This window comes from Chrysochloris asiatica, unplaced genomic scaffold (assembly GCF_000296735.1).
Source record: "Chrysochloris asiatica unplaced genomic scaffold, ChrAsi1.0 scaffold00027, whole genome shotgun sequence".
Lineage (NCBI taxonomy): Eukaryota > Metazoa > Chordata > Mammalia > Afrosoricida > Chrysochloridae > Chrysochloris > Chrysochloris asiatica.
This window is the reverse complement of record NW_006408545.1, coordinates 17258976-17275454: the sequence shown is the minus strand read 5'-3', so window position 1 is coordinate 17275454 and position 16479 is coordinate 17258976. Positions and strand designations below refer to the sequence as shown.

At 43.0% G+C, this 16479-nt stretch overlaps 1 protein-coding gene across 1 annotated transcript in view; it reads right to left on the bottom strand.

Moving 5' to 3' along the window:
• METTL24 (methyltransferase like 24) overlaps positions 1-16479 on the bottom strand; it is a 179464-nt gene that overhangs the window by 90176 nt on the left and 72809 nt on the right. The window contains exon 2 of the mRNA XM_006839933.1: positions 12839-12937. Coding sequence (XP_006839996.1) covers positions 12839-12937 — 99 coding nt within the window. The remainder of the gene's footprint in view (positions 1-12838; positions 12938-16479) is intronic.

Below are 16479 nucleotides of genomic sequence, written 5' to 3'. Positions count from 1 at the left end.
CCCAAAGACAACATACAACTTTAACTCACACAAAGAAACAAGAGAGAATGGCTCACACAAATGGCCAAGATGCAGTGCCAGAAAACATTTCTGAGGAACAAAAGGTAATGGCACTACTTGAAAAGGGATTTAAAAGAATTATATTAAGGAAAGTGAGAACGCACACACAAAAAAGCTTTAGAAGAATTCTGGAAAACACTACAAGAACAAACAGACAAAATAAATGAAGAATATGAAACAATACAAAACCTGTCATTAGAAATCCAGAAGTTTAATACTAAGATTTCAGAAATGGACAATATATTAAAAGGGTTAAGGAGTGGATCTGAGGCAATGGAAACCCAGATTAGTGAGCTTGAAGATAAATCTCTAATATGACAGAAGAGCAAACGAAAAAAAGGATTGAAAAAAAACAAAGAAAGTCTAAGAGTTATGTGGGACAACTGAAATACTTGGGGATAAATCAAAACAGAGTAATAAAAAGACCTATACAAAACAATACTACAAGAAACCAAAAGAGACCTGCAAAAATGGAGAAATATACCAGGCTCATGAATAGGAAGACTTAACATTGTGACAATATCAACACTACCCAAAGCAATCTATAGATACCGTCCAGTCCAAATCCAGTCCAACACCATTCTTTAAAGAGATGGAAAAACTAATCTTTATATGGAAAGGAAAGAGACTCCAGACAACAAAGAATTATTTTTTCGAAAAAGAAGAACAGGAAAGCATGAGGCCTCTTACTTCCTGATCTCAAAAGCTACCACACAGCAGTGGTAGTCAAAATAGCATGGTACAAGGAAACACACATCAATTCACGGAACTGAATTGATAACCCCAAATTAAATCCATCTACCTCTGGTAGTTGATCATCCATAAAGGATCAAAATGCATTAAATGGGAAAGAGATAGTCTCTTCAACAGATGTTGCTGGCAAAACTGGAAATATTTTTACACAAAAAATGAAAAAACGACCCATATCTCATACCACATGCAAAAATGAACTCAGTGTGGATTAAAGACCGAAATGTAAAGCTTGGAACTACAAAGATCATCAATGAAAACATAGGGACAAACTTAGGGGCTCTGATACACGGTATATATACACTATCAAACACAACTGAAAACACACAAGCAGAAGACGAAATAGATGAATGGGACCTCCTAAAAATGAGACACATACTTGCAGTAAAGAATTTCACCAAAAGAATAAAAAGAGAGCCCACAGACAGGGAAAAAATTGTTTGCCAATGACATCTCAGACAAAGGACTACTCTCTAAAATTTATAGACTTCTTCAGTGCCTCAACAAGGAGACAAATAAACCAATGAAAAAACGGGTAAAGGACATGAACAGAGAAGTCACCAAAAAAGACATTCAGATGGACAACAAACATGAAGAACTGCTCATGATCATTAGCCATTAGAGAGAAGCAAATTCAAACAACGAGACATCATCTTATTACAGCATGAATGTTGTGTTGTTAGGTACAGACGAGTCAAGTTCCGACTGAAAGCGACCCTATGCACAATAGAACCTGGTCCTATGCCATCCTCACAATCGTTGATAAGTTTGACCTCACTGCTGCTGCCACTGTGCCAATCAATTTCACTATGGATCCTCCTCTTTTTCATGGACAATCCACTTTACCAAGATGATGTCTTCTCCAGGGATTGGTAGGTATCTCCTGATAACTTATCCGAAGTATGAGACAGAGTTTTGCCATCCAGGATTCTAAGGAACATTCTGGCTATACTTCTGCCAACACAGATTTGTTTTTCTTCTGGCAGTCCATGGTACTTTTAATATTCTTCTCTAACACCATAACTCAAATGTATTGATACTTCTACAGTCTTCCTTATTCTTTGTCCAATTTGCACATGTATTACGCTGTTGTAGTAAGGTGCCATCAAGGGAGCTCTGGTAGAGTAGTGGTTATGAATCGGGCTGCGAACCTTAAGGTCAGCGGTTCGAAACTACCAGCCGCTCCGCGGGAGAAAGATGAGGCTTTCTACTCCCGTAAAGATTTACACCCTCGGAAACCCTGTACAGGGTCGCTATGGGTCGGAACCGACTCGACGGCACTTAACAGTAAGGTGCCATCAAGTCGGTACCTTTTCATAGCGACCCTAGGCACAACAGAACAAAACACTGCCAGGTCCTGTACCAACCTCACAATCTCTGCTATTCTTGGGTCTACTGCTGCTGCCACTGTGCAAGTCCAACTTGTTGGGGGTCTTTCTTGTTTTCTATCACCCTCCACTTTATTAAGCATGTGGTGTTGGAGGAGAATACTGAAAGTGCCATGAACTGCCAAAAGAACCAATAGATCTGTTTTGGAAGAAGTACAACCAGAGTTGTACTTGGAGGCCAAGATGGCTAAGCTTTGTCTCTCCTACTTTGGACACATTGTCCGGAGAGAACAGTCGCTGGAGAAGGATGTCATGCTGGGTAAGGTGGAGGGTCAGAGAAAAAGAGGAAGAGCCCTAACAAGATGGATTGGCCAGGTGGCATCATTGATGGCATCAAGTGTGGCAGCGGTAGTGAGGTTGGCCCAGGATCGGACATTGTTTCGTTCTGCTGTGCATGGGGTCGCTATGAGTCAGTTCCGACTCGATGGCACCTGACAACAACAACAACAACAACATCCATCTCCATCTTTGTCTGGCCATCCTGGCTTCTAAGGAGCATTCTGGCTGTACTTCTTCCAACACAGATTGGTTTGTTCTTTTGGCAGTCCATAAACTTTTAATATTCTCCTCTAACACTATGACTCAAATGCATTAATTCTTCTGTGGTCTTCCTTATTCACTGTCAAGCCTCCACATGCATATGAGGTTATTAAAAATACCGTGACTTAGGTCAGGTGCATTTTAGTCCTCAAACTGATATTTTTGCTCTTGAATATCAAGAGGTCCTGGGCAGATCTGCCTGATACAATATGCTGTATGATTTATTGACTGCTGCTTTCATGAGTGTTGGTGGTTGATCTGAACAAAACGAAGTCTTTGACAACTTCAATCTTATCTCCATTGATAAAAGTGTTTATTGGTCCAGTGGTGAGGATTTTAGTTTTCTTTACATTGAGATGCAACCCATACCAAAGGCTGTGCTCTTTGATTTTCATCAGCATTAGTTTCTCAGATTATTTGCTCAGCACACAGATTGAAAAAGTATGACAAAAGAATAACCACATTGACACACACCTTTCCTAATTTTAAAGATAATTAAAAAACAGCTGCTACAGAGGTTCAAGGCAGATTCAGATGAGGACATGGAATGAGGGATATCATTGCTAATGCCAGATGGATCTTCGCTGAAAGCAGAGAATACCAGAAAGATGTTTTTTGGCTACACAAAGGCTTTCAACTGTGTGGATCATGACAAGCAATGGACAACATTGCAGAGAATGGGTATTCCAGAATACTTCATTGTGTTCATGAGGAACCTGTACATAGACCAAGAGGCAGTCATTCAAGCAGAACAATGGGGCATTGAATGGTTTAAAAATCAGGAAAGGTGTGTACCAGGGTTGTATCCTTTCACCATGCTTATTCAATCTATATGCTGAACAAATAATCAGAGAAGCTGGATTATATGAAGAAGAACATGGCATCAGGATTGGAGGAAGATTCATTAACAGCCTGTATTATACAAATGATACAACCTTCCTTGCTGAAAACAAAGAGGACTTAAATTACGTACTGATAAAGATCAAAGACCAAAGTCTTCAGTATGCATTGCACCTCAATATCAAGAAAAAAAAATAACTTCACAACTGCACCAATAAATAACATCATGATAAATGGAGATAAGATTGACGTTGTCAAAGACTTTATTTTGCTTGGATCCACTATCAACACTCAGGAAATCAAACAACCTGTTACATTAGGCAAATCTGTGCACAAGACCTCTATGAAGTGGTCATGAGCAAAAACGTCAGTTTGAGGATTAAGGTGTGTCTGACCCAAGCCATGGTATTTCCCAATGGCGCCATATGCATGTGAATGTTGGGCTATAAATAAGGAAGACTGTAGAAGAATTGATGCATATGAGATGTGGTGGGCGAAAAGAATATTAAAAGTAGCCTGGACTGCTAGAAAAACAAACTAATTTGTACTGGAAGAATTATAGCCAGAATGCTCCTTAGAAGCCAGGATGGTGAAACTTTATCTCTCATACTTTGGGAATATTATCAGGAGGGACGAATCCCTGGAGAAGGACATCATGCTTGATAAAGTGGAGGATCAGCACTGAAGAGGAAGACTCCCCAACAAGATGAATTGGCACAGTGGCAACAGCAATAAGCTCAAGTGTGACAACGATTGTATAGATGGCACAGGACCCGGCAGTGTTTCCTTTTGCTGGGCATAGGTTGCTACAAGCTGGTACTGACTCGAGGGTACCTAACAACAACAACAACACCTCGCTGTTCTGGTGGACTCTGAGGACTGCTGACTGAGGCCGCTGTACACTGGAAAGCAGGTATCTTTAGTGGAAAGAACAGTCACAGCCAACATATTACAGAAGGGCTCTGAGAGCAGCAAAGCAGATCTCCTTGGGGGTCCATAGAATGTGCCAGAACCTCGAGCACCTGGATGCTGTCCGCTGCAAGCTTACTGTGAATTGCTGCAGAAGTCCCCTATAGCGGACTCTGCTCCCATAGTCAGTCCCCTACCTGCCTACCATAGTTCTGGCCTCTGAAACCAAAGGGACAAACCTCCTTGGAGGTCGATTAGGGTTAGTCTGGCCCCTCTTCCAGTTTGTGCCGATGACTGTTGACTGAGGCTGCTGTATGTTGTTGTTGTTGTTATGTGCCATCGAGTCGGTTCCGACCCATAGCGACCCTGTACAGGGTTTCCGAGGGTGTAAATCTTTACGGGAGTAGAAAGCCTCATCTTTCTCCAGTGGAGCAGCTGGTAGTTTCGAACCGCTGACCTTAAGGTTCGCAGCCCGATTCGTAACCACTACGCTACCAGAGCTGTATGTTAGGAAGCCAGAATCTTGAGTGGAAGCTGCACTCACAGCTAACAACTTACAGGGGAGGAAAGCAACAAGATGGACCACCATGGGGATCGCACCAGAGTGTGACACCCCCACCTGGTAATTGGTGGTTGCCAGGATGTTACGAATGGGGCTGCGAAGCTTAAGGTCAGCAGTCGAAACTACCAGGTGCTCCGTGGGAGAAAGATGAGGCTTTCTACTCCCGTAAGGATTTACACCCTCGGAAAACCTGTACAGGGTCGCTATGGGTCGGAACCGACTCGACGGCACTTAACAACAACAACAACAACAAGGATGTTACAAACTGCTACAGAAGCCCCTGCAGTGCATTCTGCTCCCACAGTCAGCATTCTACCTGCCTTCCTGTGCACCCCATAGCTCAGGCCTCTGAAATCAATAGAACAGACCTCTCTGGGGACCAGTTTGATCTGTCTGCTCCACTTTACAGTCAGAACTCTGCAATGCAGACTGAAACAGCCATCTTGAGTGGAGGCTACACCCACAGCCAACATACTATATGACGCACACCTCCCTGGGCACCCCGTACCAGTAATTATTGGCTGCTGCACTGATACAAACTCCCACAGAAGGTTCTCTAAAGTGGTATCAGGAGGTGGGACACCTAAGTAGAAACTACTCCCCCAAGCATCACAGGGCCACTGGAGCTTTGAAACCAACACAACATCTTCCAGGGATCCTTCTGGGGAGCGCCAACCTCTCTTCCTTTCTGAAATGGAAGAACATCTAACTGTGTTTCCATGAATGCCACCTCAGATATAAGTACCCCCAACAGAGCAAAGAAGGACACCTTGGGTACAACCAGTAGACAACACCCAGCTCCAAAGGGGCCTCTCTCTAGGTGTTGGTTTTACCATGGTAATTTCAAAAACAGAAGGAAAGCAATAACCAAAGAGAGGGGACTTTGTCCCCTGGTGGATAGATTCATTAATACCTGATATTGCACCTGAGTGGTTGTGCCCCCTGGTGGACAGCTATGTTCTCTGGTGTTGGGGAGAGACTGGAAGTTAAAACAAGATAACTGGAACTCTTGGATCCCAGTTAAACCAGTGGGGAGAAGGAGCTAGCACAGAGAGGGAGAGGAAATGGTAAAAGGGCAAAGGCTCTGCTCACCTAACAGTTTCTTGTAGAAAGTTGTTGTTAAGTACCGTTGAGTCGATTTGGATTCATAGTGACCCTGTATGGTTTCCAAGGAGCAGCTGGTGAGTTTGAACTGCTCACCTTGTGGTTTAAACTGATCTTGTAGTCCAGTGCTTATCCTATAGCTCTACATAGTGCATGCAAAAACAACAAATACTGGGGAAAACTAAGAAAGTTAATATCCTTGAAAATTTCAATGCCCCAATGAAAAAAATCACAAGACGCACAAAGAACAGTGAAATAACAGCCCATCCAAATGAATATGACAAAGACAGTGAGGACTCATTTAGGACAGGCCAAATAATGAAAAACAGGAAGATTGCAGTGCAATCCCATTAAACCTAATTAAAGAGCTAAGGGAAAACACAGACAAGTCCCTTGGTGGCACAAACGGTTGAGCACTCAGCTGCTAATGGAAAGACTGGCAATCGGATATACTCAGAGGTATTTGTTTCTGGAAAATCAGCCACTGAAACCCCTATGGAGCACAGTTTTAATGTGAAACACATGGAATCACTATGAGTCAGAACTAACTCAATGACAACTTGGTTTTGTGTGTGTTTGTGTGTGGTTATTCAACAACTACAGCAGCTGTATTACACTTCTTATCCTCTAGACCTGGCTTATCAAAAGCGCCCTATACTATTTACTAGTGATTGTGAGAACATCTTTTACTAGGATTTAGACATTTTTAGACAAAAATCTTGAAAATGGAAAACTTTATATATTTATTATTTTCCTTTAACCCAAGTGTTTCTCTACTTTTCTTTTCAATTGCTGTTGGGGGAAAAAAATTATAAGATAAAATGAAATTGAATCTTCTTTCAAGTAACCAGTACAGAATGCATTTATTAACTGGATGCCTCACTATGTTAATTTGTACAGTTCATCTCCTACTCTTCTCCCACAGATAAATGGAAATTATACTTGTGCCTGCCCACCTCCTAGTCCCCACCCCACTCCCCACCCACCCAAGGGAGGAGATGGTGCTAATCTAATTAGTTAAAGCTCAGTGTGCTACCGGTGGGTAGGTTATTGCATCTTCTTGTTTTTAAGCTTTGTGTTGTTGAGTCGACCCCCACTCATGGCTACTCAACACACAAGGAACGAAATGTAGCCCTGTCCTGGGCTGCAGATGAGATGTTGTCATCCACAGGGTTCTCATTAGCTGACTTTCTGAAAGCACTCTCTCTCCATGTCTTTCTTCCTAGCACGTCTTAGTCTGAAAGCTCCAGTGAAACCTGTTTGGCATCATGGCTACAAACAAGCCTTAATCCACTGAGTGTGGTGGCTGCTTGAAATGCATCGGCTGGGAATTGAACTCAGGTCTCTGCTTGGAAGATGAAAATCCTAACACCGAACTGTCAATGCTTCTCTTGAGCTTTAGATTTAGCATCTTTTTTGGCGCTCGGTTCCACAGGCTGGGACTATTCTGAGGGTCTCCAAAGCATGCCTAGGCCATGAAGCCTGAGCCATTAGTTCCGGGGCAGCTTCCTGGAGTATTTTATTAAAGTGGTATGATTATTTCCCTTTGCTGTTGTTCTTTATATGTACCCCTCCCTAAGTACTTCCGTACCAGTGGGCCAGAATATGAATGTGCACAAGTCCCTCCTTAGAATTCAGACTGAATACCATCAACATCTAACTCAGACCTCTCCCTGGTATTTCTCAAAGTGTGCTTCACCTACATAGGAATAAACCGGCCAGTACTTAAAAATGTCGATTCCTGAGTCCCACTCCAGATCTGCACAATCAGAATCTTTGAAGCTGCCAACTGGGAACACGCATTTTAACAAGTTCTCCCAGGTGACTGTAATGCAGGTGATACTATAAATTTATTGGAAGCCTTTTGTAAGGTCCCAGCAAAATGTTCCAGTCTGGTCTCATCTGTGCCTTAGCAAATTAAGGGGAGAGGCGACTCTTGGGCCAGAACTTTCCACCAAAAACAGTAGTCCTTCCCACCCCACTGCTGTCCAAGGGCCAAAGGGGTGAGCACCAGTAGTTAGCCGGAAGCCTCTGGTTCACTGGTAGAGTTTTGTGCCATCCATGTGGGAGACACAGGTTCAATTCCTGGCCACTGCACCTCATGCATGGCCACCACCTGTCCCTCAGTGGAGACCTGTGGGTTATTATGATGCTGAACAGGTTTCAACAGAGTTTATGAAAACTCTATGGTCACACCTATCCGAATCCTCAACCAGAGTCAGAAGCCAACCTGATGGCCGTTAACAACTCCCAGGGAGTGGGACTAGTGGAAATAAGCATGGGACTGCGAACCACAAGGGCTACAGTTTGATCCCATGAGTTGCTATTGGGGAGAAAGATGAGGTTTTAAGATCCTGCAAAGATTTAAAAAGCTTTGGAAACCACACATAGGGTCACTATGAATCAGAGCTGACTTGAAGGCACGTAACAACATTAACAACAACTCCAAGAATCAGGTAAGTGTATGAAGGGTTGGGCATTAGAGCTTTGCGGTCTAGCTGCTCTTCCTTTGCCAACCTTGGGAACTATGGTTTTATTCTATTAAAGATGGCACTTTCTTTAAGCATTTCTTCTTATTCCACAGATTTTATGTGGCACAAATATAGAAAGGCATTCTTTTCCATTCAGTCTCTTAAATTTGAATTCTCTTTCCCTTCTTTTCCTAGCTCAAAAACAAAACCGTTCTTTTACCACCTCACTGATAGACATTAGTTTTTGAAAACAACTTGGAATACCTAGTAAAATTTGCTCCTAAAAATTAATTAAATATTGATTTTTCAAACTTCCTTGTTAAGATTTATGGCCCAGACATCAATAAACTCTCTTGCAAGCAAAACTAAGTTAAGGGTGGCCACTCCTAGCTAAGCCCCAACTCAGGTAATTCAGTTCTAATTCCCTTGTGATTTTAACCATCTAAAGCGAATTAGGCCTGGACAGAGTGAAACAGACCAAGTGGAAAAAGTGTTTTCTGAAATGTTTTCTAATAGTAATTTAACTTAAAAGGATCTGATTTATTTTCATTTCATTTTGTATTCCAAATGCTTGAATCAACCCATAACTAGAACCTGACTGAGGAAGGTTACGATTTGGGAGCTTATGGCAAGAATTGCTTCAATTGTATGTTTATACAGTACCACTATTTTGAAAAGTTCAAGGGCAGGGTTGAATTTTCATTGCTTTTATCTCAATTTCATGTGTGTGTGTGTGTGTGTGTGTGTGTGTCCACAGACAGGAGGATAGATGGGTAGACAGAGACATGGATTTGAAAACATTTTGTTTTTTCATTTTTAAAACGGCAACTGTTGCTTAGATTAATTTTGTACTGCTAGGCATGCTTCCTGGAGGCATATGGCTCGGGGGTTGCCGTATAACGCTGGATCTGTAGCCTTCCCTAAGAACAGAGCACTGTGTTTATGATTTAACTGTTTCTTGTTGGTAGCAGACATTATATCATCAACTCGAGAACTCAAGGATTGGAATCATGGTCTTTCCTATTAGAACATAATAGCGCCTAGTTAAACTGACACTGATGTTATGTTCTGTGCCTGCTACCCCCAAATCTCATTCCATCCGCCTGTGTTCCATTAAAGATGCAGGGCCCTAACCATGCCATCATGGGTGCCAGGGTGCACAAGTCCAGGGGACTATTACCCCTGCTCTCTGAAGCCCCATGAACTGTGCCGCTGTTCCCCACTCCCCCAGCCTTGGGAGCCTTCCCTGCCTATCTGTCCGCCCTCTGTTAGAGAACACGTAGCTCTCTTGCACCCTAGCTATTTATGAGTATGGGTGAGTATGGAGAGGTGGTATTCAAGGTTTCAGACCCATGGGTCTAACACAGTGCCAGCCAGACTAGGTTTTCAGCAAATATTTGATGAATCACGGTATCAATCAATCAATGACGAACATATTAAATGTTGCATCTTGCTGTGCAAGGTTGAACACAGGTTTGAAGGATAGCAATATTTCCTTTCTAAAGCAGCATAAAAGAATGGGGTGGAATTCGCTTTAGTACCTTCAGAGAGGTTTTTTGTTTCCTGTCTTGCCCATTATGACTCACTCATGCTAACTGAGAATCTTAGGTAACAGTGACTCTAATATTCTGCCAGTTTTGCAGGCTTTCACTGTCAAGATGAGTTCTAAGTACGGCAGAGTCACAAAAGCCGCTGAACGCTCTGCATTCTACAGGGAGAAAGAAGGAGCACTCACTATTAGAAGAGTCGCATTCACAAAGGACCACTTGATGTCATCTTGATTGGCCTCCAAGGCACCTGGCACTACATTAAAAGCACAAAGCTCTCTACCTGGATAAAATGGCCCCTGATTAGAAAACCATCATGGAGTCTTGGAACTTATCTCATGCCTTCTGGAGGACAAAAATACTTCACGTGAGCTTCAACAACCAAATCTCTAGTACTGCAAACTCATCAAACTGAAGGATCATCACATGATCATGTATCTGCTTTCCCCACTGGGTTGAGGCCAAAGACAGTGCCTGTCACTTAGCCAAACCAAAGCCAAGTCCACTGCCACTTAGTCTATGCTAACTCAGAGCAACCCTACAGGACAGACTAGAACTGCTTCCTACGGTTTTCAAGACTGTAACTCTTCTTTCTCCTGAGGAGCGACTGGTGGATTTGAACCACTAACCTTTTGGTTAGCAGCCTAACATTTAATGCAGTGTGCCATCAGGGGTCCTTTGGCATTTGGTGGTGGTGGTGATAGTTCCAACTCATAGTGTCCCTGTTTAGGGTTTCTGAGGCTGTAAATCTATGGGAGCAGAAAGTCTTGTCCCATGGAACAACTGGTCAATTCTAACTAGTTACCTTGCGGTTAGTGGTCCACTTTGTAATCCACTATACTACCAGGGCTCCTTTGGCACTTAGTAATGGTTCAAAATACTTGTTTAGTAACAACCCTACATTATTCTTGGCACAATACAAACTCACAGAACTAGAAAGAGCTATGTTGTTGTTAAGTGCCGTCAAGTAGGTTCCAACTCACAGCGACCCCGTATAGGTTTCCAAGGAGCGGTTGGTGAGTTTGAACCGCTGACCTTGTGTTTCACGCTGACCTTGCGGTTGAGTGCTTATCTTACAGAGCCACACCAAGACTCCAGAAAGGACCTTAGGAATCATTTTAAACGATCGTTTCCTTTTCATTTCAAACACTGAACTGGAGAAACAAAATGAACTGCTCAGGGTTACATCAGATGACATCAAAAGATGCCTTATCATTGTTGCTGTTGTTGTTTTCCAGAATTGTTCTCCTCTCAGCCCATAATTCACAGGAAAATATCCAAGAGGGGCTTGAAATGAACCTTTGACACCTCAAGAGCTTCTTTTAGGTAAATATATGTGCCTTTTACAGTTTTCAGACCATATAACTTGCAATGCTCATACACAGAAACGGGAAATGGGTGAATCGCATGTGGTCAGTTTATTCTGGAGGGATGTTGGTACCTGCACTTCTCAAATGTTACTAATCCATTGGCCACTTCTCATTTTTCTCTGGGGCTTTTTGGGTGTTTTTTAAAAAGTCATAGCTCAGAAGTCCAGCTTTTTAATCCTCCATATAAAACCAAACTGTAAAATAATAGATCTACAGATATTCAAATTTCAGCATTTTAATTAAATCTGTAAACATCTACCAAATTAATTTTCAGCAGCAAAATAAGACGAAATTATGTGAAGCACGGGGACCAATTTATCAGCCCATTACTCATGATTAATTCAACAAGCTTTTACTTTTCTCCCTAAACTAGCTTCCTACATATCTAGAAATATATTCTCTCCTATAGATGAAAAACAGGCTTTGCAGACGGCAAAGTTTGGCCTGAGAAGAGCCAATGGGCTGCAGGAAGCTGAAAGGGACCCGGTTGCCAATGACACCGCAGATTCACTAAGGTGTTTTCCCAAACAGGGTTGTGCTCAGCTCACAGTCTGTGTTCCTAATATACTAGTGCCTCTCAGTTCAGGGCTGTTTTCCTTGGACCTTCATTTCCTCTAATATCTCTCCTCCCAAGACCAAGCAAGTTGAGAACGGAACTTCCTGATGCACATGTCCAGAACCACAGACCCTCCTTAGCAGACAGCACTGTCTCAGTTGGCCGTGCAGAGCAGGAGATGCTGCCATGTGTTAAATCACTAATAAAGACTGGTGCTCAGTAATGATTGGAAGTGCTCCGAGGACAGGCAGCCTTTGGATTCATTAACTTCTCATTGCACTGCCGGCAAGCTTTCCTCTGCCCACTTACCTAGCACGTCTCTGTCAGCCAGAAAAGGGAAAAGGCGGATTCCTTCAAACACAAAACGAAGCTTGTGCCTCCAGCTGATGGCTTTTGTTTTGTCCCACACTTGACTGCCTACTCACAGGGAAAAATCAGCTACTTCAAATGATTTTCCAGAGCAATTTTCTAAAGTGAATCGTTAAAACACTTTGGGATGAATCATTAAAACATTTTGGGATGCCGGTACCCCTAGAAGGAAGAAGCTGCTGATGCAAATAGAAGGCATCTGACCTGCTTCTGCATGAGTGGGTATATTTTAGCAGCAAGATCTCAGAAACCAAGTCTCTGTCAGGAGTCTCTGAGACATTTGCCACCCCTTCCCTGGCAAAATCCTTCTTTAAAAGGAGCATTCAACATCTTTGGCAAAATTTCAAGACCCATTTAAGCTTGCAACATAACCTGGGTGGTGCTGATATAGTTCAGGAACCTCCCGGCTTCTTCATCCAGGGACTGAGCGGGACCTGCCCAAGGCTGGAGATCTATGTGCCACCGGGGACCCTGTGAGAGACAGAAAGCACATGTTGGTGTGTGAGGAGCTTTCTGGGGGATGGAAGGACAGTGAATATCAGATAGAGACTGCAGGCTGCTTTAACTGTCAGCAAAACAAACACGTCTGCACACAGGCGGCAGGGAGCTGATTCGGAGTTACTGCCATTAGGGCCACATCAGTCAGAGAGACAAATGAAAGCCCAGATACTAGGTTTGGCACGAGCTTGTAAGGGCTCAGAGGACCATCTGAATATACTTCTGATCAAAGGCATACTCAATTTGACCCCACAGACTGGCTTTATATTACATGATGCTACTCTCTATTGCGAAGAAAAACTCCCTTTATCTACTACAGTTTCCAAAGCTTAGACCTTTGGAAATGTGGGCTTCCCTAAGGGCCCATGTTGTTGTCTGTGGTACCATAAAGCCTGAGTCTCATATTTATGGGGAAGAAATACTCAGGGGACATGGTGGGCCATTTTCTCAGTTCAAGGAGATGGATGGAGCAGCACCCCCTGGTGTTCAAAACCTCATAGCAAGCCCAGTACTTGGAACCAGGCACCTGTGGGACAAGGGCGTCGTAGCTGTCTAGATCAGAGTTGGAAGGTTGGCTTTCTTAGCACTCTGAGGCAGTGCCTCCCTTTCAGCTGAGGATGCGAAGAACATTCCCAAGCAGAGTGGTCAAGATGGACTCTAGGTCCCCTTATATAGCATGGGGTTGGGAGAAAGACAATGTTTCTGGAAAAAACAAAAATGAGAAATCCTCAAGTCAAAAGGAAGCAATGAATAAATGAAGTCCTGGCTAGAGCTCATTTACACCTGTAGTTCTCAGTAGGACCACCTTGTCACCACCAGAAACCTCTAGAAGGGTCACTGTGATTCTAAGGAGAAGACATGACTCAGAGTGCAGGGTAAGGAAGGGCAGGGGGAAGAGACTGAAGCATCGTGATACAGCAGAGAGGTTAGGATGAGCCCCTAAGCATGCTCTTATGGAAAGGAAGGTGGGAGATGGAGGTTCTGAGGACAAGGTTTTAAGAAGGGCCATTTGTGTGTATACATTGTTCTTCAGTAAGGTCTGATGCCAGGAATAATCAGTCATCTGAAAACAAAACATCTAAAGAGGCTAGTCCTAAAAGAATTTAGTGAAACCTGGTTTACTGCTCTAGAGGAGATGGTCTAGATGACTGGGCTAAACTCGAAGCAAGGAGGGGCTGGGGAGCAGGCAGGTTCAGTCAGTGAGGAGCCCTGTGTCTGGTGTGGGGAGGAGGCATACACCCCAGTGTGAGAATCAGATAAATGCAAACACATTTGAGTGAGAAAGTGTCATGCCAGGGCTAGGTATTATTAGACTCTGATCACTGCACAGTCCTGAGGGCATCTGGACAGGTCTGTACCACCCTTGTAGTGACCTAGAAATAGGCAGTCCCTCCACATTTAAAGAACCCTCTGATTTCTCACAAGCTACCTTTTACTCAGGAGTCCCTACAATAAGGCTAGCTTTCTAAGTGTGAAATCTACATGCTTAGAACAGCCCTAAGGTTGGTTTAAGGCTCTGCTATCTCTGTCTTGAAATTCTTAAATTCTTGTATATGTTTTCAACAAGGGGCCCTGCAATTTGCACTGAGTACTACAAATTAGGTTCCAGGTCCTACCCTCAGGGGCATACTTCCTGGGAGAACAGCGGTTTCTTATAGCTGTTCTTGTTCTATGAAGGTTGTGAAGGGAGAAAATAACATATTTCCCCAATTAATGCTTTTACTCTTATTTCTTTCATCCTTCTCTGAATCAGATGTTGATTAGTATTTGGTGAAGCAATATTTTTAAGCATTAGCTACTCTGTGCTGGCCAGGACTGTCTGGTAGGGAAGACAGATATGTGCAGAATCTCTGTGGTGGAGACACACTAAACACGAGGGAGAGTCATTCTTTTCAGTAAACAATTTAATTCGGGAATTACAAATTGCAAACACATGTAAAACAAAAACACCCCTTAGTTTTTCCTGGTCACGTTCTTTTTACATCAAATCCACAAAGTGTTTTTTTCAGTTGCTGTGGTGGTCAATACAGAAACAGTGATGCATTATGAAAGCTTCCAGGCCTGGGGTTTAAAACTTCACACACAACTGTCATGGGCTCACTCACAAATGTTCCCAGCATTAGCCCGGGAGCTTCTTATTAAAGACGATAAAGTTCATATGTCATAGTTTTCCTCTATATTGTTGTTAAGTGCCGTCAAGTGGGTTCTAACTCATACCGTATAGGGTTTCTGAGGAGCGGCTAATGAGTTTGAGCTGACAACCTTATGGTTCAAAGTGACCTTGCGGTCCAGTACGTATCCTACAGTACCTTACCAGGACTTCTTCCTCAATATTAGGGGTTGACACACTTTTTTTATAGTGTCAAATTGTATAGCTTCGAATTGTAACGTAAATGCAGTCATAGACAATACTTGACCAAATGGGCATATCTGTGTGCCTATAAAACTGCACTTACAAAAAGAAGGAATTGGCTGGATGTGGCCTGTGGGCTATAGTTTGTTGACACCCGCTCTATATAAAGCTTCTAGAGATTTACGTGTGGTTCTGATTTGGAGGTAAAGTGGCCCAGGAGAGAGTACATACATGAGGTGATATAAGAGAGACACATTAAGCTATCTAGATTATCACCAACTCTGTCATCAGGGTGTTCTGAGTGACCTGGGCAAATGTCAGGGTCCCAGCAAGACATGGAAGGCGCCTTCAAATTGTTAATTTGACTTAGTCCACAAAAATAATGTTCTATATGCCACTTTAGTAAGTAGTGACTGGGGCCTTAAGAGCTTGTGCTTAAGAGGCATTTAAAGAGCAATTATTGGTCTCTGCCTGCTTGGAGTAAAGAACAGAGATGAAAATTGAAGATGCATGGAACCAATGAGTCCACTGGACCACAGGAACATCGGTCTCCACAACCCTGAGCCCAGAAGAACTAGATGGTGCCCAGTTACTACTACCAACTACTCTGAAAGGCATCACGCTATAAGGTCCTGGATGGAACAGGAGAAAATGTGGAACAAACTCAAAATCATAAAAAAACAGAGCAGGTTGGATAGAACTGGTAGAAGCCTGAGATTATGGTCCGTGGTCATTCTACGGGTCTGAAACTCAACCTACCTTGTGGTTCAATTGTCAGCTAAGCAATAGATAGGTCTATAGTGGGGACAACAGCTTACCACAGAATAATCAACCATTTGAGATAAAGTGCAACATTGACCCAAGGACAAGTTAAGGATTGTTAGGAAAGAAGGAGGACTAGAAAGGAAGTACAGGGAGAAAGGGGGTTTAGTGAGGTTACACTGAAGGGATTACAATCAATGAGATGAAAAGAAATGTGTATGTAAATTTGAGATTTCAATAAAGCAACTTCTTATGGATTGAATTGTGTTGTCCTCCCCCCAAATATGCACATGGCTGGAGTCCTGGTGTGGTGCTTTACAATAAGTTTGTAGTTCAAATCCACCAGTCACTCCTCAGAAACCCCATACAGGGCCGCTATGAGTTGGAACCTACTCTGCGG